The sequence below is a fragment of the Osmerus mordax genome, chromosome 2 (assembly GCF_038355195.1).
Source record: "Osmerus mordax isolate fOsmMor3 chromosome 2, fOsmMor3.pri, whole genome shotgun sequence".
Classification (NCBI taxonomy): domain Eukaryota; kingdom Metazoa; phylum Chordata; class Actinopteri; order Osmeriformes; family Osmeridae; genus Osmerus; species Osmerus mordax.
Genome location: NC_090051.1, coordinates 19283121 through 19310925, shown reverse-complemented (window position 1 = coordinate 19310925; position 27805 = coordinate 19283121). Strand labels below are relative to the sequence as shown.

Sequence of the window (27805 nt, the reverse complement as noted above, 5' to 3'; positions counted from 1 at the left end):
CGCCACAGCGCGCATGAACCCCAAGGACATTCAATATATCTCACTGGGCGCGCCTGACTGGCATCAGAGCGAAGAGTTACATTAAAGACACTTGTTTAGCTGGATTGTAATGAACTGTATCAGCTAGATGTTTTTGTTTGTCCGTTATTGGCTAAAACAATTCATCACATTGTTTAAAAATACATTATTGTGTAATCAACGACATTTGTAGTAAACATTTGATGAAAACAACGTTTGATCCCAAGAGGAGGGGCCAAAGAAAGAGCCAAAATGGCCTCGGACTGGCACAGTTTCACAGTCAACTCTGATTCATCACAACTCAACTTCTTCCCTCTAGCTAGCCACACCGATAGCATACAGTATCAACAGAGTCCCTTGAACATGGCGGAGAGTGGACAACTTGAAACCGAGCAGGTACTGTAGCTAGTTGCTTTTTCATCAGGTTTGCAAACGTGTTTAGAGCTTGTCTAGCGACAGCTGCCGCAAATAACGAAAACATTTTAGCTCTGATAAAAGCCAGCTTCTGACATCATTATCTTTCATACAGGACACGGAGAAGATTGAGGAGATAAGATTTAGGTTCAAGAATGAGTACATCCAAGGTACGTTAGCAGCTAGCTAGCCAACTAGCAGTGCACAGCTTTGTGTTATTGGAGTCGAACATGCTGTGTGTTTATGTCATTTGGCGAGCTACCTAGTTCTAATCGTTTGGTTTGGGTGGCTAGTTGTTACATAGCTAGAACTAAGAACTTATTTCATAATAACTAGATAATCTTGTAGTTATGTTCCGTTATACGACCTCGCTATGAGCCTGCTGTAATGACATGTGATGTCAATGGTGCCCAGCTAATAACTGAATGTTAGATGGCACAGCCACCCTTTGGTCAGACCCATTCCATGTTTACTACAGATTAAGTTTAAGGCCCTGTCGCATGTCTATGGGAATGTAAGCGACTAAGCATTCTGACACCTTAATTGTTCAAAAAGACAGCAAATAGGGCATGGCCGTATAAAGCTAGCGGAAATAGGTTCTGCTTTACTGGTCACCACTCTGTACTAATGTAGGCCAATGGCTAAAAAGTTAAACTATGTCAGTCGGTCACCTTAGAAACTCCTGTTTGATATGATGAAGATTATATGATGTTTCATTCTTGTCAGAAACTTCAGAGAAGTATGATTCCAGAGATGTGGACAGATTACAAAAGGATGATTCTCTGGTGGAAGGATACCTGACGTGGAGACAGTTTTCCATCGATGATGCCTTAAAAATGATTGATGAAAGCTTTCAGTGGAGAAAGGAATATGGTGTGAATGGTAGGTCTGATTCAGCACTTTTCAATTCACAGATTGTGCAGTAGTAACTAAACTATTAACCTATAACTTTGATATGGTGAATTAACATGTGGTTCAGAGGCCAGCTGAGCTCTTGTTTGCGTTAGTGGTCAAAACAGGACTCTATAGTTTCATTAATATACAAAACTAAACTGGATTCATTGGCAGTCCAAACTGCACTGTGAGCCTACCACTGCCTAGCCAAGTGGCATGATTCATATGACTGTGTTGTCCTTGTGTTCCTCAGAGATGGATTCTTGGCCTTCTGCCAGACACAGCCTTATTGTTTCTTGTGCTCCAGTCTCTCCTCCATTTAGGCCTGAGGCAGTCTTCTGTCTCTGCTTTTTTTTAAAGAATCAAGCAATTACATAATTTTGATGGCTGTAAACTGCCAGTTAGTCAAATCTCTGTTCTCCAGAAATTGGATAAGCAAACATTATTCCTTGCCAATAATCAGACCTGTGATGTTTAAAATAATGACCCTTTGTGAAATTCACAATGTGAATGTGCTTTGACTTCAGAGAAAGAGTAGAAATGCCTTTGATTAGGATGTTGTCAAATAACTTGTAAAATGAATCATGAATATCATTTATGTTCATTAATAACATTGTTTCTTTGTTTCAGATATCTGTGAGAATACTATTCCAAAATGGATGTTTGAGACTGGTGCCGTCTTCCTCCATGGTTACGACAAGGAGGGCAACAAGCTCTGTATGTTGTCATGACTTTACAGATATGTTAGTACTGAGGGAAGTTATGTGATGCATCAATTTGCAAAATCAATGTATAGAAAATGTGATCTCAAAGCCCTATCGATTATTGGTTAATTGTATACTGACTGCCGTCTTTCATCTTTTATAGTCTGGTTCAAAGTCAAGTTGCATACCAAGGATGCAAAGACGATCATGGACAAGAAGAAGTACGTGGCTTTCTGGCTGGAGCGTTACGCCAAGAGAGAACCAGGGATGCCCCTCACCGTTGTGTTTGACATGTCGGATTCGGGTCTCAGCAACATTGTAAGGACATATAAGGGGTTGTTGACGAGCAGGGTTTAGCCAGAAAAGGCCTTCCGCGCAGTGTTAACCTAGTTACCCTAGTGGATCTGATGCCCGAGCCACCCAGCTAAATTCTAGATCAAGTCTTTAGATGAAAAACTTGAGAGAAGGTTGTTTTAGTTGGTTACTTTTGGCATACAGTATATGATATGTCCCATTTGAAACCCCGTGGTGCTTTGCTGTGAGTATTATTGCGGTCATGGTGAGAATCCTAATATGGCTTGCTATTTGAGCTGTGGACTTTGAGGGATTGATGCTCTTCAATGGTTTAACACTTTGGAGATTAAAGTGACCTTTAAATCCGGTTGGTCAATCTGAGTAGACTTCCTAATCCAAAAGACTGACTTTGTTTCAGAAGTGGGCTCCCAGCAGGAGCTCTCTGACGGCGTGCTCATTTCAGAGGCCAAACTCTCCTGGAGAAATGCCCCAATTAAACACACAAGGCGCAAAGAATAAATAACTCCCTGAAACCCAAATATGAAATGAGTGGATTCGAAAATCTGTTTGGAAATATGACCTAATGGTAGTTTGTTGAATGAAAAGTAGTCTATTGGGCAGGAGCAGACCTGTCTAGTGTTGTCTCATTAAGACCCTGGGTGAGTACTTTTTAGCAGTGGTGCAGTCAGCAAGCCCAGGAACCCAACCAGACAGTAGCTACTCTTAGGGATCTGCCTCCATTAATGGCTCTAGAGTTTCATGATGAGTCAATTATGCTAATCTTACCCATGTATTTGCCACATGAAAGGATTGTCACAAAGGTGGGGTTCACACACCTGATTATGTTTATTTTTTTATAAATGTGCCAGATAAGTCTGTTGTGTTGTGGGATTGATTCTCTGTTGTTACACCAGCTGTTGAGGGGGAGGGACAGATAGTTCTTGCTGTTAGCTCTTTTTTCTAATTTACACACAAGGACAGAAACTTTCAGATTGTTTAGACACAATCTCCCAAAAAGGAACAAGATTGCTTCACGGGTAGTGACACAATCGGTCAGAGAATTCTGCTATTACATTTTACTATCCAGAGTATTGCGATTAATACTGCCTTTTATTTTCTGCTTTAGACTTGGTGTTTCTTTTTGTTCTTTATTTGTCATGATACCCATCACCCCTGGATAATGGTATTTCACATGATTGGGTGGAAGGGTGACTGAAAGGCCCAATTCATTTCATACTTTCAGAAGATGGGTGTTTTAGTCATTGTGAACTGGGTCATTTCACAGCTTGAGGCATCACAGACTGTAAACAATTTCCCTATTGAAAGTCCATAAGACATTGTTTCACAGGCTATACTGTTCTTTCTGACTCTTTTGCTTTCTGGTTTCAGGACATGGATTTTGTAAAGTACATCATTAATTGCTTCAAAGTGTATTACCCAAAGTTCCTATGTAAGTATGTTTTTATAGCACATTATATAACTTTATTGGTCACATTTCTATAATATCTTTTGAGGTCACTTATTGCACTCATGCAGGTCATACTCTGATTGTGTTCTTTTCTTTGACTTGTCTTATCATTTCAGCCAAAATGATCATAGTGGATATGCCTTGGATCATGAGTGGTAAGATGACAAGCTCACAAGCAGTTATTGTCATTGTTTGTAACCGCTTCATCATTAGTATTTTCACACCCTGTGATGTTTGTGTTTTCCTCGATAGCTGCATGGAAGATTGTGAAGACATGGCTTGGTCCAGAAGCCATTAGCAAGCTCAAGTTTGCATCCAAAAGTGATGTGCAGAACTTTATCGGGCCGGAATATTTGCCATCCCACATGGGAGGAACGGTAGGTTTGTCCTCGGCTCAGAGGAGAGAGAAACAGTGCTGCCATTCTTCTTTCCTTCTCTTATCTTTCACAATGTCTTCACTTTCATTAGTTTCATATGCCTCAAAAGGTAATTTTGAAATACCAAAGAGCTGATAGATTCTGTGTACGTTTTTACCCACTTTTGATGAAAAAGTGAGTAGCCTTGCATTTGTTATACACCAGCATTGCTTGACAGCGATTGAAGCGAACTGATCCAACAAATGACTGTTGTTTTCTTTTGGTTCCAGGACTCCTTCAAGTACAGCTATCCCCCTCTTCCTGACGATGACTTCCAGACACCCATTTGTGAGAATGGACCAATCGTCAGTGAGGACGACAACGAGAGTAAAGACGGTGAATCAGAGTGCAAGGATGTCCTGGAGTCCAGTTACAGCTCTGAAGTGGCTGTAAAGCCCAAAAAGGTACAACACTTCCTTGTCTTAACCAACTGTCATTTTCTTCTTCCTGAAAGGGTGGATTGGCAGCAGGGGGGTAATTGCAGAAACACAAAGTCACATTTTTATATTCTACATAAAAAAAATACAAAATAAAGCCTAACCTAAGTCTCCTAAAGTTGTTGACCGTTGAATTTGATAATAGACTCCGTAACTCATTAACCACAGTGTACATGTTTATTGTAAGCTGAGAGACTGGTCAACTACAGAGAACATTAACCTGAATGTACTTAACTGAGGTGCGTTTCGTTTAACAAAGTTCACACTTTTTGTGTTTTTATATGTAGTGTATTTAAATAGCAGTTGGCCTAGGTATGCTGTTTTCCAGTTACAGTTATAAACATATTAGTTATCTTCAACAACTTTCACAACTTACAAACACACCCAGGCCATGTCTGTCGTCAAACGAGACGTCGGCCATGTTCTGCAAAGTTCAGTCAAGTTCCCTTTCACTTTGATGTGGTGCTTCACTCATGGGCTTTTTTTCATTTCTGGAATTCAGTGTGAGATTACAGCATGTAATCGGGTACTCCGCCGAGACGCTGTGAATTAAGAGGCAGTAATGCCCTGATTTGGCAGCTGTTAAGCTCCTGCTCATTGTCTCTGTCAAGGTGACTCCTAATGTCTTCCGCTGCAGCTTAATCCTGCCCAACACTACCCACACATCACAGCCAGTCTCACTGAGCGCATGGCGCGCCTCTAATCTTCTGAGGTCTTTTTCAGGATACAGAGAGATGGTGTCAAGTCAGTCACAGAAGCAGTTTTGCAGGGTGTTTTTTTTTTCATCCTCTCACACCTTCATCTACCTGACTTCACACAGGATTTTTCCAGATGCTCTCAGACTCTCTCGTTGTCTCTATTGTGTTCCAGACTAGTGTCTTTGTTTTTGACCTTGTTGGAGGCTGGGCTGCAAGGGCTGTCAGTGGCTGTGGCTCAGTGATGGTCTCATCTGGTTTGCAGGGGGAGGGGTTAGTGACCGGGCGGGGGGGGGGGGGGGGGGGGGGGGCGCAACTGAGGACACTATCATAGAAACGTCCACAAACCTTGGCTTGGTCCATACACCCTTGCTCAACATCTTCCATTCTCGTTCTCTTTCTGTCTAGAGGAGTTCTCCTGTCTTTCTCTATATCTGACATTATGAAATTGTCATGACTGGCATATGCTGCACACGTTCTTCTCCCCTACAGGGTCTCAATCCAGAGCACTAATCTATTTAGCCTTGTTTTTTGGGGGGGGGGCATGTGACCCGCCAAACGAACGTGCATGGGAATAGAGAGTGGGTATTAGGGAGTCATTTCAGGAGATACTTAGGGATTGGCGAGATTCTTGTGCACACGAAGACTAGCAGATATCCTGTCCCAAGTACCCCCTCGTTTAAGGACACTTTCTTCCGAGTATTTATAAACGGATCCAAGTGCTGGGGGCGTTGCTCGCCTCTGACAGTCTGGTTGTTTACCCTTGTTAGGTGTTTACTATCTAGTCCCTGTATAGCCCACGATTATTCAGAGCCAATCAGGTGAGGGGGGGGGGGGTAGACTCCTGTTGAGCCTTTAAGCCATTGAGGAACCTGCGCTGTTGCTGGAGACTTCTTGGTGCACACAGACTCAAGTGGCCCGGCAGGCCTGCGTCACACAAAGCCTCTTACGTGCCCACAAAACACAAACGGAAAAGATCCCATTGTTGGCGAATAGCACGTTAGTCACGCTCAACAGATTTAGATTTACACAACGGCGATATGCAAGTTTAGTTGGTAAATAATTCACGGGCTCCTCATTTGAGAGGCATGAGGATGGTGTCAAAGCACACAGGAATTATTTGTATTTATGGACTGTTGGTCCACTTTGTAAAACTTCAGGGTGGGAATAGCATGGGGGTTTGTTTTGAGCCTCACCAGTGAGACTAATAGGCCTAACCTAATGCTCTGACCTCTTATGTTTGATCAACACGCATCATTGTTTGTGCTGAATGGCTCAAGGAACCTGTGGAGCTGTTTCAGGCCAGCCTCTAGTGGGATGTGTGGTAAGACTGGAGGTTGAGCTGTCGGAATGTAAAGCGCCAAAGGGAATTAGCCAGACAGTGTCTGTATGTTAGCGAGTGTGTCTGCATGCGTGTGTGTGTGTGTGGGGGGGTGCCTCTAATCAGCCTGTAATGAGCTAGCCCTTATCTCATGATGCGCTGACTAAGGCTAGGGCCTGGTGCTAACCCCAGTTAGAGTGTCTGGCCTTCACTTTAAACCATGTCTGTACAGAAGGCCATACATTCCTCACTGTCACTCATGGATTTAGCTTCTGATTCCTTTGCTCCGCGTAAACGAGGAAACCATCCCACCGATACTTTTTGGGGTTCAACAGTGTGTTGGTTTGCTGATCGCTCAGGGAAGCTAATTGCATTTCTCTCTGTTTTGAAACAAGGGCTGGTGGTAAGGCTTTGTAGGATCTCGCCCACACAAGCCTCACAGTGGAGATCTGCAGTGTGACATTTCTGCTCACCTGTGTGGTTCTGGGCACTTCATCCTTGATGCATCAGCCATCTGCCATCACGGACAAGTTCAACCTTTTTACATTCAAAACCTACCGGGATTACACATTTCATACTCTGAAGATGTGCCCACACGTTTCAAAATGGCCCTTCACGTTTCAAAACGAAAGACGAGATGTACTTTTATGACTTTTTAATCCCTTTTTATTGATTTGGCCTTTATGTTTGAAGAGAGAAACATAGCTTAGCCAACCAGTACTCTTTTGATATTTTAACCTGTAATATTGTGCCTCTTTAGACACCTAACTGTGTAAATATTATATATATTTGATACAGTCCAGAGACTAAGGCAATGTTATTAATGCCAAACGTATATCCAATAACTATTTTAATTCAAAGGCATAGCCTATAATTGCACTTAACCCTTGAATATGATATACAGTTTCATACGCGAAGGGAAATTGTTAAAAAACAATCACTACCAGCACAAAATGTGTCATTCTTTTTCCTTACACTCTTGATGGCATATTTGCACTCAACTGTGTCATAGATTTAGCTATATATTGTGCACTATACCAACTGCTAGATCACGTTATGCAAAGCTACCTCTGTATAATATATCATGGTATGGTATAATGGCCATGCGCTGTGCCTTATTGTCACAATCATACAGCAGGCCATTCTAAATCTGTACCCAAACCACTCCATGGCCACTTCAAGATCTCTGCTCACAGACTTGCCTAAAGCACAGCTTACTGGATGTTTGTGTTTTTGTGTTGTAGTTTTTAGAACACAGCCAAGTTAACTTTTTATAGTATTAATTGCAGTCATGTAATGTAACCTTTTTAATATGGTTTAGTTACCAAATCTAACATTTTATTTGATCTCATGTATGCACCTGCTTTCATTAATCAAAATATTGATTTGAAGATTCTTTTTTTTCTACTTGATTTAATTAACAAAGTATTTTGTGATTTGATGACAATTGTATTAATTTTAATGAAGGGATGTATTTTGATCATCCCTTGTGTTTACCTTTAGTGTTAGTGCCTTTTACCTGTACTACACTTGATTTGAAAAATCATAATAAATAAAATAAAAATGCTGTTTGACAAGAAACTGTCTCTTGATGTTCTCACTGTCAGCTGTGTGTCACAGCCTTCTGCTGATTGGGGGAGGAAGTGTGTGTTGCTTCGCACAGCAGAAGACACACTTCCCCATCTGAGTAATTAGTGGTTATACAGGGATCACAAGCAGATCTCCCCTCACCTCTCCGCCAGCTCTCTCATCCTCTCCTGCTGTGTTCACTCTTCCATCTGTCTCCTACAAGCTGGGTCCAAACAGCACGGGTGCTCCTGAGCAATATGGTACACTAGAAATGATGCAAGCTCCACCCACTGACATTCACTTTTCATTTCCTAACTTTCTGCCAACTTTGCACAATGCATGTGTTATCAGTCCTATAGTCTTGTGACTTGTCATGCATTAGGGTGGATGTGAGGAGAATGTAGGGTAAAGTGTATGGGTGTTGTTGAAATGAGAGTGCTGACCTGTAGAGATACAGTTCCACTGTGGGTTTGTGTGGCTGGTCGTCATGGGAACTTTGAACTTCACAAAAGGGTTGTTGTGGTTCTGAGTGTTTTAATTTATTTGGGGAAAATGTGGTCAAGTGCTCCCATGGCCCCACTAGACTGTGCGCAAGGGTCAGTGGTTGCCTTCTGTGTCGCAATGAAACGACTTAGACATGAGCTGACATGTCTTCAACCCTATGCCGACAAACAGACCCTTTACCAAGTCTTTAAAACAGATTGTCTTATGTGTTCATGAACCTAGTTTGACACGGCTAATGTTATTTCAGGTCAACTTCCAGGAAGACAGTCTGAAGTTGGACGACAGTGACAAAGGGGACAGCCGGACCAAAGGAGCCAGGAAGCCACTAACCACCTTCAAGGGCCCCCTTCTGCATGTTAGGTATATACCCCCACCCCACACCTCCTTCCATCCATCCAGTCATCCATCCAGTCATTCATCCATCAGCTATATACTCAAGTTGAATAGATTCCTCAGTCCAGTGGCCCCAGGGAATCCGGTAGCTCTGGAGTCATCCTGTAAGGGTTAGAGGATCAATGCCTTTTGACTTAAACCACAGCCAGGTGTCCGTATGTTTGCACCTTGCGGATCAATTGATTCTCTCGGATTTGAGCAGAAATCAAGAATAGCTTATTGAGTGAAAATCCTTTGGCAGGCTTAATTACTGTGGTGCAATGATCAATCAGACTCCTTGATTGACCATTACGGCCTATCATCAGTGTAGTGCAGCCATCATGCAATTACTTTACAATGAAGGGCTCAGTAAAGACAATAGTATTTTGTCAACAGCTCCCTGTGTCAATAGAGAGGCTACACGTCTAATGATGTCACTATTTATGCTGGCCAACAGGCGAACCTTCCAGCTACTGTAACTACACACTCCGCAAGGCACATTCTCTTTCCTAATCATACATGTTGCCTGTTTTGGGATTGGACTCATTGTTGAATTTCCAGGCTTCAATGTTTATTGAGATGTCAAATGAGGTTGTTCCTCTTTTCCTGAGTCATTTCCCCCGAGTTTGGCTTTTAGAGTCTTTGATCTGACATTTTCTTTCACAGCTCTAGGCTATGAATTAGAGTAATAAACAGATTGTACTGTATATGAGCTTTAAATGCAATTAGGTTACTAAGCCGTGTTGGCCCTGATTTGGGTCCAGGAGGATTTGGGCACAAGTGGGGATGTGAGCCTTTGATGTTCCAAGTATGTTTGTCAAAGGTTTCCTAGGATTCTAGTGGGTCACTTTGGTCTCAATGGACCACCACTGTCCCCAGACTCATGATACGCATGATAAGGAAGGAAGTTGGAACAATCCCTGTTCTAATAGCTGCAGCCTGAACTGGATGCAGAATGAGAGATTTTGTAATCACAACGCAGGCATTTTAATCCTGTGGTTCCTGTGAAGGTTGGGGTGGTGTGGGCAGGGAGTTAGCAGTGGAGACCAAAGTGCCTGGTGGCTAGTTTCTCAGGCTGTGTATTTGCCTGTGCTCCACATTTCACAGCTTTGATGCCAGACCACAGATGTTTTTCGGCCTAAGTTTGGGAACAATGTGGTGTAATTCCCCATCTTGCCTGTAAGTGGGTTCAGATAGGGCTGGCACCCAGGGGCCTGACAGCTCCATATGGGTCAGGAGGTAGCAGGGAGAAAGCCCTGCAGGAAATGGTAGTCAGCTGCTATTTTACTGGAAATAATCCCTTTTATGTTTACTTGAAGGAGACGCTCTCCTTTATTAAAAATAGCCCTAGAGTTCGATAGATAGATGACACTTACTGTGCTCTCGGCATGTATGTGAATATGGTTACTTGAGGTAAGAATAGTGCCAAACATTGTACAGATGGACCGTGTCTTCCCAGCTGAGTTCACAGCAGGGATGAAGAGAAAGCTAGTGATTGGAAGTGATGGAAACAGCTGGTTTAAGAAACGTGTATAAACAGAGCCTCCCAAGTCCCAGGATACACGAGCGGTAACCATACCACAATTACTCTGAGGCAGCTACATCTTAATCTGAAGCGTAGGAAGCTTAACCAACCAGATCGATACAGACAAGACATCACAGAGAACAACAACAAACAGGTTGTAAAGTAATTGGAAGATCATGTCGACACCACGCAGATGTATTGGCATTTGAGAATTATTATGATTCAATTCAATGTCCTTCATCACAGATTCTGACAGATAAAGACTTTTACTCTCCTCTACTCCTCCCACTCCCACCCCTCCCTCAGTCCAGCAGAGGAACTCTGCTTTGGCTCCAAAGACACTGAAAAGAAATGCCTCATTGTCCTGACCAACGTCACCAAGGATCAAGTGGCCTTCAAGGTTAGTGAGAAGAATGTGCAGGAGTGTGGGTGTCTTGTAACTGTGTGTGTGTGCGTGTTAGGCCGTAACTGCGTACATCATTGGACACAAACATTTTCCTCCATGCAATCCATTGCTGTGTCTGTTTTCCTCTTTCATAGTTGTCTTGGCCGTGTCTCACCACAGGTACGAACCACGGCACCTGAGAAATACAGAGTGAAGCCCAGCAACGCCACCTGTGAACCAGGTGCTTCGCTGGACATAGTGGTGTCCTTACATGGAGGTAGAGCACTGCACTTCTCCTCTGCACTCTCAAACCTCATCTGCTTGGCAGATGTTTGGAAATATACTTTCACCCACAGAGAGAGCTTCAGAATAATCAAAAGGCCCAGACTGTTAAGTTTCCAAAAGAGCTGACAAAGTGCAGCTCTCCTTTTTTTTTTATCTTTTTTTTTATTCACATACATATTTTAAGAGGAATAAAATAGTCATCTTTTATCTCCCCTAAACCGAGCCTTCTGAAATCTAATGGAGTGTAAATACGTATGGAGGCTCTAGAGCCTCCATACGTTCCCCTGGAAGGCTGGAACACCAAAGGTCAAACCTTCTCTCAGTCTAGTGAGACTAACATGGAGTTTGGATACAGGAACTTGGCTGATAAGAAGCTGAGCGGGCTTTCAAGCATGGAAATGTCAACGGTGGCTTATGATGTGATCGACATGGTTCAGATCAATCAAATCATGGCACTATTCCAGACTTTTTCTGGCTTTCAACTTCATTAATTCTTTTTTTTTTTTTTTTTTGGAAGGGACATCTATGGCCTGATATCTTGAATCCCCAGCTTTGTGGATAAGACATGTCTGTTTTCTAATCAGAGAGAAGGGAACAGAGTCATCTCTTTAGGCTCTTTTTAGTTTCATAAAATTTTCGTTACAAGGGACTCATTTGTTTCAGTTCCATTCAAAATCTAGCGGGACATCGCCCTGGAACATTGCCCTGGAACTGGCTTTTTCACAGATTCCCGCCCCACCCTGCTTAAAAACAAAGGGGAAATTGAAATGAACTGAGAAAAAAACAGATTTCACTTAAATATATGTATTTATGCTAAAGCGAGGATTAAAAGCAAATGTTCCTTAATACTAAAACATGAGCGTGGTTAATGTAGTCTTTGGGTTGCAGGATATCAGGCGTCTCTGCAGGATCGCTTCCTTGTGATGGCTGCTGAGATGGAGCAGAACGTCGGCTCACCAGATCTCACCCAGTTCTGGAAGGAAGTTCCCAAAACCAGGGTCATGGAGCACAGGTAGCTTGTATGTATTTGTGCGTGGTCATTCTTGAGATGGGCATATCAATATTGTCATATAACTAAGTCACGAGCAAAGGTCGTTGGATAAGATAAGTGCCTTCTTAGGACTCACATAGTTGCTCCAGATATGTTTCTCAACCCCTTCTAACCATTTCCCTCAGCCCGCTTCTGTCAGGCTGATTATCACTTCCTCCCTCGAAGAGGAACCTCATGTCTGGGTTTCCTTCCTGTAGATTGCGCTGTCACGTCCTGGAGAGCAGTAGGCCCTCCCCCAGCTATCAGGCGGACAACCCTATGGAAGCAGGAACCAATGGGCATCAGGACCTTCAAACAATGGTATGCTCTGATTGGAGAAAAAGTCTCACGTGTTTGAATACATCTTTCGTTTAATTTTTTTTCCTCTATTATCCATGCTCTGTTTTTACACAGCTCTACAAGTTCATGCAAACTGCATTGTGATAAGTGCGTCGGCTTGAGCTGGCATGGTGTTTAACATGAATAAACGACCAATCACCCCCCTCCTCATCTCTCCCCCTCATCAGCTGATGCGTCTGATGGCCAGTAACTCCCGGTTGGAGCAGAACATGAACGAGTGTCTCTGGGTGCAGAAGGTCCTCGTGGGTCTGGTGCTGATCCTGTGTGCGTTCAACCTCCTCTGCCTCTACCTGCTAGGCACCGGAGGGCAGCCCTCCTGACCTGCCCCAGCGGCTTAGACAGAGACTAGCCTTGTCCTTCTTAGGCAGAAGCAGAGGCAGGTCAGAGGCTAGCCAGCGGATGACTGCTTCTGGACTCACTGATAAAACAAGAGCAGGTAGGTCCTACCTCAAGGGCTGTCTGTTGTCATGCAGAGAAAGGCTTTCTGTGGTAGCAGTGAAATAGGGACGTGCGATAATGCCGCGTTTTCGGTTGCCCAGGGAGATTCGCTCTCATCTCCTTCGGACATTTGAGAGTTAAAGTAGCAGAGACTCCTAATCCTGTGACGTGAAATCTATAATGTATTTTTTATGACTGATCATGGATCTTTAAATGAAAGACTATTTATTACAAAGCTCACATCATGTACTGTAGACAAAATACTTAATTATTTTCTGATTCTAATGTATAATATTTCTTTTGGATACATTATATAACTATATGAACAAGAATAAACTTGCGCCATTGTTTTTATCAAGTTATGTCTATTGTCATGGAGTGTCCTGTCTCAGCTAGAGATCCCTCAGTCTGAGCAAGGCCGCCTCCTCCAGCAATGATCTGACATGGAGGAGCACCTAGAAATGTTTCCCAAAATACATCAGTTGAAGCTGGAAGCACCACCCAGAATCCTGCCAGATAACAATCTCAGACACATTCTGTACAACACTGAAGAAACATCGCTCCTCCTGGTTTGGCATAAATAGTCTTGCTGTGCTTTTGAGATGCTCCAGTCCTGCTGTGTCCTCCTCCTGATGCCAGCCCTGCCCCATGCTCCAGTCTTGCTGTGTCCTCCTCCTGATGCCAGCCCTGCCCCATGCTCCAGTCCTGCTGTGCCCTCCTCCTGATGCCAGCCCTGCCCCATGCTCCAGTCTTGCTGTGTCCTCCTCCTGATGCCAGCCCTGCCCCATGCTCCAGTCCTGCTGTGTCCTCCTCCTGATGCCAGCCCTGCCCCATGCTCCAGTCTTGCTGTGCCCTCATCCTGATGCCAGCCTCTCCAGTAACAGCCTCATCGGTGCAGAGGTGTCTAATTGAAAACACAGCAGAGTGTGTGACCTCACTAAACCTCTTTCTATGTACTCCAGAGAAGCTACTGAGAGATCTGTGTCTCCGATATCGCCTCTATTTGTTTTAATTACCCGATGCCGGCAAACTAAAAATACCCAGGCAATTACTGCTGAGTACGAGGAGATGGCAGGAGCAGCTCACACAGCTCAATGGGATAGCTGGGTATCTATAACAAGATCCAGCTCAGAGCAATCAGCCTATGGGCCACTGCACAGAGGGGGAGCATATTTAGAATATTAGAAAAGCATGGTCTCATGACACATGTACCAATGACAGTTGTCAACATTTTTCAGCTGATGGTGGATGGTGGCATTTAGACGGTGATAGGATAATGATAAAATGACTCACTGCTCACTTAAGGGAGTTTACCGTGTTGGGCTTTGTAAAACCTCTGAGCAGGTTCCGCTAGCCGTTGTTTCCTAACTTCTATTTTTATTCCTCTCATTCACATGTCATGTCTCCTTTTCCTTTTAAAGGTTCCCTTTACTCTTACACGCAGTTGAGAAACCTCTCTTCCCACATCAATGGGCAGTTATAAGTCATTTGATCGTTCTAAGAGAATGTGTGCACTGGGTGTAAAACTCGCTTTATTTGTTGTTTTTTTACCGTTGCCGGAAAAATGCTTTTGCTGCTGTTCGGGAAGTAAGTGCAGGTGCATTAAGAGGAGGGCAAGGCTAAAAGCAGTGCCTGACTCCAGACAACGTATGTTAAAGCTTGGGCATCACATTCAGGTGGGCCAAGACCCTAAGTGCTGCCATACCTCAGTACCTGACCAAGTCCAAAGACTCACTTATAGGAAGACCAATCCTGTTAATTATGCAAGATCAAAAAACCCAATAGGCATGTTCTCATTAATGATGCAAGACCACAGCCCAGAGGAAGTTGTTCAATAGAAAGTGTGGCCGAACAACGGTTCACATGACGGTTCTCCCCCACTGACGGTGTCTTCATTCCTGATTTCCCAGATGTCACTAATTACAGGGGTCTGATAGGTTCTGCTCAGGGAGTCTCAGAAGTCAGGAACTCCTCCACACCATTGATTTAACATTAAATGGAAGTCAATCGAAGCTGAGCTCAATGTGTGGCTGGCCCCGGGTGCTCATGCTACGTTTGAGGGGACAATGATTTACCTCCAGCAGCAAATTGGGAGAGCGGATCGATGGTGAGCTAATGAGTATTGCCGGAGAGGAGAGCCCTTGGATGTGTCTGAGAAACTGTTGCTTTATCGCAGCAGAGATAATCTTCATGTTTGCTGCGCAGCACATTGCTGCCTCTCTCGACAAAAGCTCGCTGTTTTATCCAAATAGAAATACCAGGCTTTTACATCTACTTTTCTTGACAGAACCACAGTTTACTTTCCATTGACACCACCCTATAAAGCTCCCTAGGTCTCGCACAAACACAGCCCGTTCAGTCGTGCTTCGCTCCTCTCCTTTGTGGTGTGGCTTGTCCAGTGAAACCCGACGAGGTCAGGGGACAGTGAGCCCTGCAGCAGGCACACTAATAGACATTCAGAAGAGACGGGCAATGGTGACAGGCTGCCATGAGCCATAGACACACTCAGAAAGACACCTCACTAACAGTCACCTTTCATTACCACAGACATAATTGGAAGAAGTGTGGTAAAAACAAGCAGAACTTTAACTGAAGGAATTACTTTTACTGTAGATGCTGTTATTTAGTTGATCGTGGTGTAGATTGTGATTCCTCCATAGTTGTCTTATTTAAATTGTAAATACCAGATTTCAATACCCCCAAAAAAGCATCAGAAATAATTCTCTAAACTCTTTAATGTTTCAAAATGTGAATTTCCTCAGTAACTTTTCTTGGGTTATTACTTTGTGGAAAATTGAAGCCAACACAAACTCAAGGAGAAGGCAATCAATAGATCACTTTAGCTAAATGTATCGGCCCTCACAAGGGCCGCACTTCAGTATCTCCAGGTATCCATTTCTCTGGCAGCCTTTGGCTTCGTTTGTCTTGATTACTCTGATTCATGGGGAACCCTGAGGCCCATTTTCATCAGAGTCAGATTGAACTCTGATTTGAAATACTATCGACTAGCTGGATTGTAATCATGCTGTAACCTATTTATTCAGGGGAGAAATATATTTGTCTCTTTTCAATAACACAGCTAATGGTATTGTTATCTGACAATGAATGTGGGTGTGTTGGTTTGTGAATGTGTGCATGTGTGTTGATGTGTACTACAGTATTTGATTGATTCATTCTGATGATAGATCATCTCTTGTGTGGTTTGTAATATTCCTGTTTATTTATAAATTATTTTATTAATTTATTTATTTTGAGACCATCCATTGATTCATCTTTCCTGAAAATGTATAGTGATAAAATGAATAATTTGTTCATTTAAAAGTTAAAAGAAAACACAGAAGTTAAAAATTAACTCAATATTGTGTAGAGCACAATATTGTGAGAAAAAGTGTAGAGCTGTTCTCCTTACATGGTGCCAGTGCACCACCTATTGACAGGACTTTGAAATGGATTGCAACAGAATGGCAAATATTCTATACTGCAGATGTAACCCATGGGTAAGATTGGTACAGACTAAATAGTTTCAACTCTAAAGGTAGGTGAACACCATGTATTTCACAAAGTCTCTTCTTTGCCATGACCTTTGTCATGTTTGTTTACTGATCGTAAACGGCACAACTGGGCACTCCTAGTCAGGCAACACAGTCCGAAACATGCATTTGAATAACGGCTATAACACCAACTCAACTGACATGATAAAGCTATATCTTTATCGTAACAGTATCAAACTACAAAATGACTGATTATTCATGAACAGACCCCAGAGGTAATCCCAGACTATGAGGCATGAGGGAGTGATGTGCTTTCTCCTCTCTGGCTGAGGAGTTTCTCCACCAGACTGTTGGGAGGGGCCAGATCCACAGGGAGCTTGCCCTGGGCGTTCCTGCTGGAGCAGTCTGCTCCGTGATCCAGGAGGACCGAGACCAGCTCAGGACTGGAGCTACGAGCCGCAGCATGCAGGGGAGACTCCCCATTCTCACTGCTGTTCACACTTGCACCTGGCGAAGGCCAAAAACACAAACACCTCAATTATACTCAAAATTATGTGTTCTTTCTCAGTTTAAAAACCGCATCACATTGCTAAACATATTGAGAATATCTAGAATTTTCTGAAAATTGCCTTGTTTATGTTTGGTAGATGTGTTTTGGTAGAATGGCATGAGAACTATTTTAATGTTGCTATTCCTTTCATAAATTCTGCCTTGTAATTCTGCGTAAAATAGCTCACGATGCAGTAAATAAGGCCCTTAGACAGTCACACTAATTCTCTGGCATGATCTCGGTCAACTGAAGAAAATTCAGTTTCATACCCAGCTGAAGCAATCTCCTCACAGTGCTGAGATGCTGATTGGTGCTGGCAGTGTAAAGAGGGGACACTGATTGGTCGACATTGTGATTCACATCTGCACCATGATGAGCCAGCGTCTCTATGCACTCCAGGTGACCTGGGCAAACATACTATATCATCAGACTGGGGGACAAAGAAGCATGGAATCAGCTTTTAAGACCAGATTACAAACATGAGCCTGAGGTTAGGCAACTGGGTATTATAAGAAAAACAAGGTACTGTTTTAGAGGTAATTTCCATCATACAGTTGAAACCTTAATCTGCTTGGAAAGACTAAGGATAGTCTTACATTTGTTAAATATTAGCCGTGTAAATGTATATATTTTCAATCAATAAAATCTTTCCAGAAGGAAACAGAAGAAACAATATCAAAAAATTACCTGATTTAACTTTTTTGGTCAATGCTACATTTTCTCTCCCAAATTTGTAAAGAAACAAAGGTGCAACAATGCTTTGTACCTGGTGCAAACACATGGTAAATCTAAGCCTTCCTCACAAGCCCCTGTAATGCCTGTAGAAGGAAACATTGCGAGAGTCTGTCCTGGAGAATGTGGCCTTTGGCTGACCTTTGGCTGCAGCTCTGTGGATGGGTGAGTCTGAGAGGCAAGAGCCCTGGGGCACAGCCCCATGCTGCAGGAGCAGGGTCACACAGGCCACATGGCCCAGGTCACAGGCCTCAGACAGGGCAGTGGTCTGCTCCACAGTGGGTGAGTTCAGCTGGAAAACAACATGGCACTTCAACTCTAATGAGAAGGTTCTCTCTACTCTGTATGCTCCAGCTACTTCTTTTGGGTCAAAGATTATTGAGAAAAAGGAAAAACCTGAACCGTTCAGTCAAGCACTGACAACATTAGTATTGGAAATGACAAATAATTGCCGTCTCACCTACATTATGTATGTCGATGTTGACATGGGTGGTGCACTGTGTACTGGGGAATTAAACTGAGCTTTGCAGTATCCAGTTGTGAGTTTCCTCACACCCCACAGATCTGTCTTTTGACAGAGCTGATAAATTTGTCAGCTTTTCAGAAAGTTTTTCCTCACATTTTTTTCCAAATCATGTGACTTTCTCAGTATGAGTATTGCTCTCTAAGGAGTTTGATAAAAAATAGCAAAAAGCCAAGTGTCTGTATTTGTGGTTAATCACCAACTAATTTCACACACAAAATAGAAAATCGGCAATAATTGCCTGTTTTAACAGAATGATTTGTGCTTACTTTGTTCGAGTTTCATGTCCTTGTCAAACATTTATATCCTCAAAGTTAATGTTTAAATGACATGCTCGACTATGCACCCAAATTTCCCCTTCTGATTAATAAAGCGTGATCTTCTCTCATGCTATTTCGAAGTGTTTCTACTTTCAAGAGGTGGCCTCTTTTGTGAACAAAGTATGTATATAACGCATCATCTTACTGACATTAGCCCCATTGTCTATCAGCATCTTGGCACATGCAGTGTTGCCCTGTAGACATGCTACATGGAGGGGAGAGACTCTGTCCAGGGTGGCCAAGTTCACACATGCTCCCTGTAAGGACCAAAGAATTATGTAAAGAAAAAAACCCACAAGATACAGCACCAAAACATCAAAACAACCAGCCTCTCATAATCTTGAATTACATAATGGTTTAATGGTATATTCCCCTCATGCAGTAACTTGCTTGGAAGTTGATTACACAATGTAATGTTGGACATTGAACACTAGACAAGTAAAGGCATGCGCTGGTATGATAACAGGTCCAGAGCAGTCCTGTGTGCAACTGTACCTGAGCAATAAGCTTTTGCAGACTTAGAGCATGGCCGTTGTAGGCTGCATCATGAATTGGAGACCAATCAGACTGGATATCTTTCGGGGTGAAATATCATGGTTAATTCTTTCATAGGTACCTAGACTGAATGCTTAAGCTTTCTTTGCGTTGTACCCAACTCCTCTGCTACTCACCACTCATCAATGGGTTTGAAAAGAAAACGACAGCTCCAGTTTGACCTGCATGGCTGTCCCCTAATTTCTGTCTGTGTCCAATGGGCTGTGCCATTGTAAACTCACAGAGCACCTCAGTTGCACAGATGTTGTAGCACAAACTTTGAAACGCAAGAAGATGACACTGCGATCGACTGAAGTCTCATAACACTGAGCTAACGTCGACTGAGTTTGTGTGTTTGTTGTTTCAGCTTACAGATGTCTTTTATCTTCCTGACAGTGTCTGTCATGGAGGAAGAAGAGGATGTGCTGGTTGAGCAGGTCTGCAACTTGACACTGTCATCCCAGACTGTTCACACCTAGCACCTCGAGCCAGAGAGGGACCGGGCAAGGAAAGTGTTCACGCCTATCACCTTCTGCCTGAGCGAGAAAGGAGGAGGATCCTGAATTTGAGAGCGAGGAGGGGATTGGGTTTGAGGTTGAGCATGATGGTGTGAGAGTTAGAAAGAGGTGGAGTTGTATCTACCTGATATAGACACAACAGACTCTGACATGCAGGAAACATTTTGTATTCATTATTCAAATGGTGGCATAGCTTATTTTTGTGAGGGCCTCCTGAATAAAGGTGTGGGGTCCAACACGAGATATATTTTATAAATATGTTAAACCCTTTGAAACTGTTCTTTTAACCTTTCGAAAATATTTGTTCTCAAATTTCTTTAAATGCACCCTCTGCTAACTTTGACTAGGGAAGTGACAAATGCCTGAAACCTACTTTGGTTACTCATAGTTGTAGTCCCCTCAATATACAGTTAGAATTTTTTGATGCTGCAAGTGCTGACATTAGTTCCATTTGTCATTGTTTTGGCAATATGTTAAATGTCTGCACAAGAAATGCTGAGTAGGACTTCATATTAATTCAACGCAAACTATATAATAATAAATAAGAAACTTTTTCAAAAATACATTTCCAATGTCAGCATTTGAGCGCACATCACATTAATCTACGAGTCCAATTTGGGTTTGGACTAGCGAGATTGAGGAAATGGGAAATGAGCCACTCTCCTCTCTCCGGTTCCAGGATTTGTTATCCGCCGTCGATCACCTTCTGGAAATAATATTACAATAAAACTTTGAGGGAAGTGACGAGTGGATGAGACGTTGGAGCTGAAATTCCTTGGTGCCATTAGGATTTCGAGGACGGTAACTCGAAACACGTCGTCATCAAAAGAAAAGCGAACTGGAGAAGTGCGTCCATACACAGCATAAATAGTACGTCCGATTAATTCCATATCACTTTTAGCATGATATGATTGTCTTTGTACTGCTCGAAGTCCATAGCAGAGAATGTCTAATATATCCTTAAACAGGCTCTGTCCATAGTCAAAAAAGTGATGTTGTTGGAAAGTTACTATCCACCACCAGATGGCAGTCTCAGAGAAGGGACTATCCAACTGCAACTTCGTTTACGTGTGTTGATGTTACTTAAGGTGTTGATGATCCCATGCAGCAAACTGTCACTCTACAAGACAAGATGATAACAATATTTTTGTAAGATTCTATAAACTCAAAAAACTAACCATACTATTGACTTCGTGACTTGTGATCGTACATTGGTTACTTTAGGCTATCACGGTAAGATAGGCCGTGCATGTTTGCATATTTTGATGAACCATTAACAGAATAATTAACATATAGGATAGGCCAATATGTCTCTCTGTTTGCTTATTTCATTCCACATATTTTACGCACGTAGAAATAAAGTTCAAATGAAGGAACAAAACAAACAAACAAACAAAAAAGCATTAAAAGGGAAATTAGAGGACACACCCCAAACACCCGATGTAGTAGAGTATTTGACACATTGTTTGCATGTTTCATTAACAGGCCTGTTAGGCTACTGTGGATTTTGAATTCATCCTAGGCCTCTTCAGGTAAACCCTTAGGTTAATTATTTTATTACTACTACAAATTCTATAATTTGGATTGTAGAGGAAAGAATAAAGCTAAATTTACTCCAAGCATTCTTCACAGGAACATTCTTTTTGTCGTCTACGACCAATGTGAGGCCGTTAAACCCTGACTAGAGGGATTAAATGGAAGCACATGATGATTCAACCCGTGATTTTACTGAGCGCATGCCATCGACTAAATGAATGAATTTCTCTTTCTTTTCTTCCCCTGACACCGTAGCACACTTCTCCACACAGTCCATGATGGCATCCCCAAGGCTGGAGACTTTCTGCTGCCCAAACCGAGACGCATCCACCGAATTTGTCATTACTTTTCAACCGCTTTTCTTCGGTGCCATATGCATTGGCAGCGCAAGTTTGAGTCTAATTTTTTCAATACTACAGATTTTGCCCAAACGCAAGGGCTACAGACGTCTTGGACAGTACCCTTTGCCGAAACCTGCATCGTCCTCGAGAATATTGTTCATAATCAGCATTTGTGATATTTTGGGATGTGCAGGTAAGGCCTAATATTTCTGTGCTCAAGCAAGGTTTTCTAATTAAATATTGGTGGCCCAAGGAATTCCACGTGCCCTTTAGGCCTAGGGCAGTCACACGTCTGACAAACGATGTAAAAGATAAACGTTTTAAAAGATTGTCCAGAACCTGTACTTGGAATATGTCACACTGAACTGGGAGTCAGGTGGCTGAGCGGTTAGGGAATCGGGCTAGTAATCAGAAGGTTGCTGGTTCGATTCCAGGGCAAGGAACTTCACCCTACTTGCCTGCCAAATGACTTCAAGATCATTTATACCAGAATCGACTATTTAATTCTGAAATAAAGTTCCTCTCAGTGATTCATGTCTTCTAGAGACATAATGTTGTCATGTTTTCTGTGAAAAGAATACTGTTATTTTTGTGATGGAAATAATACCCTCTCCATTTGTTGGGATTGATTTCAAACCCATTTAATTCCATGCCTCTATAAAAGACAAGGTAATTGGCAATGGAGATGGTAATACTAGGGAATCGTCAGCTTATTAAGAATAAGAGTCGCATTATCTTGCGTGTTGTACAGTCTTTTACCTACGCATTGTTTTAGCCATATGTGGTTCCTGTTTGTTTCTCAGCACGGTTCATTTTCCACTGCAAGTGAAAGCACTTAAAAACAAGTAAAGCATTCCTTGGCCACAATTTAGATGCAAACACCCAGCACAATGTACGTCACAGGAACTTCCTGAAGGTATTCTCAGTTTTCCAAACCTTAGTGCTCTGCAGCTGGGCCAGTCCATTTGATAGAGGAAGTGGAAAGACCCTTATAAAACATAACCCGGGGCCGATTGTATTTCCATTACTAACATAGGCAACTATAACCAAAAGGATTCCATGACAGAATCGAATGAACCAGCTGTATATTCGCAGAACAAGAGGAGAAGCTTTGATAATTGTTATGTGTCCCTACAAGATAGCACTGTTAGCACTAATATTATTTGCTCTTACTTGATTGATGTTGATGCATACAGTGTCACCAGTAAGACTCACAGACACATCGTTCTCAGAGAAGTGTGGAGCGAGACAGTCCCTGCTAAAGCCCTTGTGTTCCTCGTGTTTCTCAGGAATCATCGTGAGGTCGTCCATCTGGCTGGGCTTGCCAAACCTCGTTAGCGGCATCTCTGTGGCCAACAGCAGTGATGTCTGGCCAGAGGTGTTTTGTGTGGGCAGCGCAGTACGTACAGTTCCTTAACTTTCTCTCTCAGCAAAGCATTAAAATAACATAATCACAAGCTACTCAAATGTAATGCACTGGGGAAATCAAGCCCATAGTATACTTTGTTGGACATAGTTACTTGCATCAAAAGGTTGGTTTAAAGGTATGCATGTTCTGAATAATCTTCACCTTAAAAACATTTCTTCTCACACAAACCTGTGTCTGAGGAGAATCAGCAGTGTGTATAAAACAGCTAATCTGCAGGGAACCTGACCCAGATTCAGGTTTGGGTCTTAGAACAAACTACTGAATCCCACACGTTCAGAAAAGGTCATGTCTCAGACTGTGAAAGCACAAATGAGCAATAAGATATAAATCCAATCAGTTTTTGTATTTCAAAGAAAATGCTGTGTGCACTATTGGCCAGATACATTCTAAACCTTCATGTCCAGATTTCTGTAGCTGTGATGTCTAACTATTTATCAAGTGTACTTTAAAGCACAAGGTTATTCTGAACAATTAATTTTTTAGGTCATGAGTTTTGTGTGTGTGCTGAAATGCCAAGACCATTAAAACTATTACAACTAAACAGGCACCGAAGTAGCTTCGAAATGGCCCAAACGCAGTTTCTCCTCAGAGTATTCATGTATATCTAGTGGAATGGTTGTGCAGCCTTATTATGATGTGGTGGTTGAGCCTTGTTCTCTCCTACAGATGTGGATCCAGCTGTTCTTCAGCGCTTCCTTCTGGTGGACCTTCTGCTATGCTGTGGATGTCTTCCTGGTAGTCAAGAGATCTGCAGGAATAAGGTACACCTTAAACACCACTAACATATCTCTGCTCGTTCCTCTGAAAAGTCCTGTATCTTGCGATGTGGTTAAAAACAAACATTCACACTAAATTATTCAGGCATTGTTAATGACATTCCACTTACATTTGGCAGACAGAGAAAATTGAATATTTTTTCAGGCCCTTCTGCTTTAGCCTCCAACTCCATTTTCTGTGTAATCAGTGAGATACTTGATGTTCAGAGAGCTGAGTCTCATGATACGTGACCTTTCAGTCTCACGCTCACTTTTTCATTCTCTCTTGTTCTCTTTCTTCGCTCTTTCTCTCTGTCTCTCTCTTTCCTCTCTTTCTCTATCTCTCTCCCTCTCACTCTCTCTGTCTTTCTCATCCCATCAGCACTATCATCCTCTATCACATGATCACATGGGGCCTGGCTGTGTTGCTGTGTGTTGAGGGTGTAGCCATGCTATACTACCCGTCAATCTCCAAGTAAGAAAACAGTTTACTTCTCAGTAGTGTCGACACATTCCTGTCATTGTCTTCAATCGATTCGAGACGCTAAACCCTGTGTCTCAAATGTTGCCTGATGTTTAGAAAATACAGTACTTGGGTTTATATGCATAACCAGAGAGTCCTGTCATTTGACACACTGTGACGTGTCGACCTTTTGTTTGCAGTTGTGAGAATGGTCTTCAGCATGCCATCCCCCACTACATCACCACCTACGCTCCTCTGCTGCTTGTGCTTCTGGTCAACCCTGTGCTGTTCGCCCGCACCGTGTCTGCAGGTCAGTGCACCCTGCATCTCAGTCACTAGCTGAGACGCATTGAGAGGAAGAAGTTGAAATAAGTATAACAAATGCAAATACGACAGCTGCATGATGGTCAGACACGTTCAGCCATTGAGGTGGTTGTTTCATGTCATGATGTTGGATTGTTTTAAATGTGGAATTTGAGGTTGACTGAACTTTTGACTTTTGACTTTTAAAGTTACATCCTTACTTAAGGGACGACAAGGAATCTACACAGAAAATGAAAGACGCCTAGGCACAGAGATAAAGATACGCTTCTTCAAAATCATGCTGGTGTTCTTTATTTGGTGCGTATTACTTACTCTTTGCTGAGAAAAAGGGATTCTCATTGTGACGTATGAGAAATACTGTAGACTGTTCTATGCCATGTTCTCTTTTTAAGATAGAGCACAGCAGCTCTTATTCTGTCTTCAACACACGGCTTGTAGAGGGAAAAAAACCTGCTTCTATCTGGAAACAGCAGGGCTTGGGTGTGGAACTGTAACTCGCTCAAAATCCTTCCTCAGAGATTAAACTAACCGCAATTTCACCGTTTCGGCTAAATTACTTTCCACAGTCACAAATCCATTCTCTGTGAGAGAAAAAAAGAGATAATAGATGCATTCTGTATATAAAAAGGTGATAGTGTACCTTCATTGTTGATATTTGTTCACAGCTGGTTACCCAACATCATCAATGAGAGCTTGCTCTTCTACCTGGAGATGCAGATAGACATCAAGGCTGCCACTTTAAAGAATGTGAGGAACGCAGCCCTCATCACATGGTTCATCATGGTAGGTCTCATCCTCAATAGATTTAATATGGAATTCAACAAAATAATTTAATCAAGGTCATAACAGGATACCAAAGTGAGAGCCAAGAAAGGCTATTCATCCATTAAATAACTATAATAAAACATAGTTGGCATTGCATATACTGCAGACTAGAGGATATATGTACTGAGGGCTGAGGTTGGGGTCTGTGTGTGTTGCTATTTCCAGGGGATCCTCAATCCAATGCAGGGTTTCCTCAATACCCTGGCCTTCCATGGATGGACGGGCATGGATGTGGACCTGAGCCTGCAGCGCAGGAGGGAGCTGGCCTGGGACTCTGCCTCCACCTCGGCAGCTGCCACAGGGGGCTACAACCCAATTGTAGGCTCCACCCTACTCTACCAGAGTCACGTCCAGGAAGGCAAGAAGAACATGACGGCCAATGGGCATCAGCCGTCCGACGCGATCAGCGTCCTCTCAGAAGGTAATGGGTGGGGCACTCAGAATGGAAACTCTCCTGTGTATGAGGGGTGGTGAAGATGACCTTCCTGTCCCCCACACATGGTGCTTCCAAATGCTGCTTGGTCAACTCCTCCACACACCTGGGTAGCACAAGCTTTGATCGTTTTCAAAAGCTACAGGTGTTTTAGTGTTCCAAAATGATGTCTTGGAACATTGTGAATGTTATTGTTTTGTTTTGTTTTTGAAGATGAAGGTTAAGATAACCAGAAACGACCAGGGACTTCATTATTGTACATTACTGTACCAGGAGTGCTGTCAATCTCATGGAAGGATTTGTTTTTGCAGGAAGAAATGCAATTTAATGTTTTATCAAAATGTAAAATATCCATGGTCTCACATCTCTTGTATAAAGATGTGAGGACAGAAATATGAAATGTATTTTGGGAGAAATGTATTTTTTTTAACTATTTATGCAGAATTAGTGAAGCGTTCCTGCTGTACTCATCGCATAATGTACACAATAATTCAATGTTTTGGTCTATATTCAGGATTCCTGACAAGGACCCTGAATATGTACACTAATGAACAACTTTCAAGAAATAAAAAACAATTTCAAAGGTTTTAATGTTTCATGTTTATGAATATAGCCCTGAATCTGACAGAAAGAAGGTTTTGTAAGTAGCTATTAAACTATATCACTTTTTTTTCCTACATAACCTTCTCCTGCCATTTTTTTAAATTACAATTAAAAATAAGACACATTACTTTCCAGACAATTCAGAATCCCAAAATACATTTACCATACATTAAAATGTACAGGTTTAAACAGCTGGTAGAGAGGAGAAGCAATGAAATGTAAATGATTGAAGCTCATGTCTCTCATTTAGAGTGTAGAAAAGGAAAATGTTCATCGAGACAGTTGGGAATTTTGAAGTCCAAAAACAGGTAACGCACGCTTTAACACAGCCATCTCCCCCCATTTTGTCTTGCTAGGTTCTGAGTCTAGTACAATTGAAATCCACATTTCCAGTGAGCTTCGCGAGTATGAGGATGTAGACGCAGATGAGGAATCGCTGGAGAACTCTGTGAAGCACTAGCTGGGGCCAAATGCTGCAACAACCACCAGCCTCTTCTCTCCACACACAGAGACTGTGTTCATATTAAGCTTCCCCAAGTCCTCGTCTAGAAGGACCACTCTTTTCCAACGCAGGGTTAGAACGTTTCAATAGATACTTTACAAGTATTTAAAGCAATCTTTTGTGAGCTGTACTGTGTTAGTTGTTCTCCGTCAATGATATTTTATCAGACAAACTTGCACTATGTCTATAGAGTATTCTCTGTCTATATGTGACACCCTAATGGGCTTTGCCTGTTTGTTTCCACAGTACACAATCCTACTAATTAATCTGCTGTAGATGATGTGGTGTTATATTATTGAATCATCAACTATACAGTAATGGAATAGTCCCATGGACAACTCACCATTTCATATTGAAGTCAGTCAACAGTAAAGACCTGTCATTCCCCATTGTTAAATAACACAAAGGCTGACCTTTAAATGTGTTTGAGTTACTTGATAAAGATGCGTGTACTAAATTCAACACGTCACCAGATGGCAGGCTCTGTGCATCAAATCTACACAAATGCTCATTCGCACCCGGTGCATCAGATGATTAGGAGTATTCATATGGGTTGTTGAAAATTCTGTTTTAATGTTGTTTTTCTGTCATGTTTTTGCATTCCTGTTCTTTTTCATATAAAATTAAACAGACATTTTAAGTTCTTGTGCCAGAACTGCATTAAGGTGACAGTCACTGTAATCCCCTTTTACTTTAATTTCACCACTTTCAACTAGGTCAGGACCACCAGTAATACAACATGTATAACTTATGCTCAATAAAAGTCCAAAAGAGACAAAAATAATGACAATACAGAA

General features: G+C 42.3%; 3 protein-coding genes across 6 annotated transcripts; 2 read left to right on the top strand and 1 right to left on the bottom strand.

The window, feature by feature from the left end:
• Positions 1-327: 327 nt before the first annotated feature.
• mospd2 (motile sperm domain containing 2) lies at positions 328-13488 on the top strand. Of its 3 annotated transcripts, none has more exons than XM_067255254.1 (15): positions 328-414; positions 548-602; positions 1168-1314; positions 1957-2043; positions 2194-2348; positions 3714-3774; positions 3909-3947; positions 4045-4169; positions 4439-4612; positions 8982-9094; positions 10938-11031; positions 11197-11293; positions 12190-12313; positions 12550-12652; positions 12859-13488. In XM_067255254.1, the coding sequence occupies exons 1-15, from the start codon at positions 382-384 to the stop codon at positions 13009-13011; spliced, it is 1560 nt and encodes a 519-aa protein (XP_067111355.1). In that variant the 5' UTR covers positions 328-381; the 3' UTR covers positions 13012-13488. The 3 variants fall into 3 exon arrangements, with proteins under 3 accessions (XP_067111355.1, XP_067111346.1, XP_067111364.1); XM_067255245.1 differs by having other exon boundaries at positions 1159-1314; XM_067255263.1 differs by lacking the exons at positions 12550-12652; positions 12859-13488 and adding an exon at positions 12478-12502 and having other exon boundaries at positions 1159-1314.
• Positions 13489-16311: 2823 nt separating this feature from the next.
• LOC136958065 (ankyrin repeat and SOCS box protein 9-like) lies at positions 16312-19776 on the bottom strand. The gene is made up of 6 exons (XM_067252298.1): positions 19417-19776; positions 19241-19320; positions 18895-19002; positions 18044-18194; positions 17440-17574; positions 16312-17127 (listed from the first exon to the last, which is right to left on the bottom strand). Exons 1-6 carry the CDS (start codon positions 19508-19510, stop codon positions 16907-16909), a joined length of 789 nt encoding a protein of 262 aa, XP_067108399.1. The 5' UTR covers positions 19511-19776; the 3' UTR covers positions 16312-16906.
• Positions 19777-20534: 758 nt separating this feature from the next.
• gpr143 (G protein-coupled receptor 143) lies at positions 20535-27803 on the top strand. Of its 2 annotated transcripts, XM_067252281.1 has the most exons (11): positions 20535-20667; positions 21283-21329; positions 21589-21867; positions 22964-23073; positions 23770-23864; positions 24241-24333; positions 24522-24631; positions 24834-24942; positions 25311-25428; positions 25636-25891; positions 26863-27803. In XM_067252281.1, exons 3-11 carry the CDS (start codon positions 21609-21611, stop codon positions 26964-26966), a joined length of 1254 nt encoding a protein of 417 aa, XP_067108382.1. In that variant the 5' UTR covers positions 20535-20667; positions 21283-21329; positions 21589-21608; the 3' UTR covers positions 26967-27803. The 2 variants fall into 2 exon arrangements, with proteins under 2 accessions (XP_067108382.1, XP_067108391.1); XM_067252290.1 differs by lacking the exon at positions 21283-21329 and having other exon boundaries at positions 20540-20667.
• Positions 27804-27805: the final 2 nt, after the last annotated feature.

Excerpts from the sequence above, each read along its gene's own strand:
- LOC136958065 (XM_067252298.1), bottom strand. The coding sequence starts at position 19,510 with ATGGCACAGCCCATTGGACACAGACAGAAATTAGGGGACAGCCATGCA. Across the intron at positions 19,321-19,416 it reads TTCAAACCCATTGATGAGTG|ATATCCAGTCTGATTGGTCT; the intron begins GTGAGTAGCAGA and ends TCACCCCGAAAG. Across the intron at positions 18,195-18,894 it reads TGATAGACAATGGGGCTAAT|CTGAACTCACCCACTGTGGA; the intron begins GTCAGTAAGATG and ends GTTGTTTTCCAG.
- mospd2 (XM_067255245.1), top strand. The coding sequence starts at position 382 with ATGGCGGAGAGTGGACAACTTGAAACCGAGCAG. Across the intron at positions 9,095-10,937 it reads GGCCCCCTTCTGCATGTTAG|TCCAGCAGAGGAACTCTGCT; the intron begins GTATATACCCCC and ends CCCCTCCCTCAG. Across the intron at positions 11,032-11,196 it reads AGGATCAAGTGGCCTTCAAG|GTACGAACCACGGCACCTGA; the intron begins GTTAGTGAGAAG and ends GTCTCACCACAG.
- gpr143 (XM_067252281.1), top strand. The coding sequence starts at position 21,609 with ATGATGGCATCCCCAAGGCTGGAGACTTTCTGCTGCCCAAACCGAGAC. Across the intron at positions 21,868-22,963 it reads TGATATTTTGGGATGTGCAG|GAATCATCGTGAGGTCGTCC; the intron begins GTAAGGCCTAAT and ends CGTGTTTCTCAG. Across the intron at positions 24,943-25,310 it reads ATGCTGGTGTTCTTTATTTG|CTGGTTACCCAACATCATCA; the intron begins GTGCGTATTACT and ends ATTTGTTCACAG.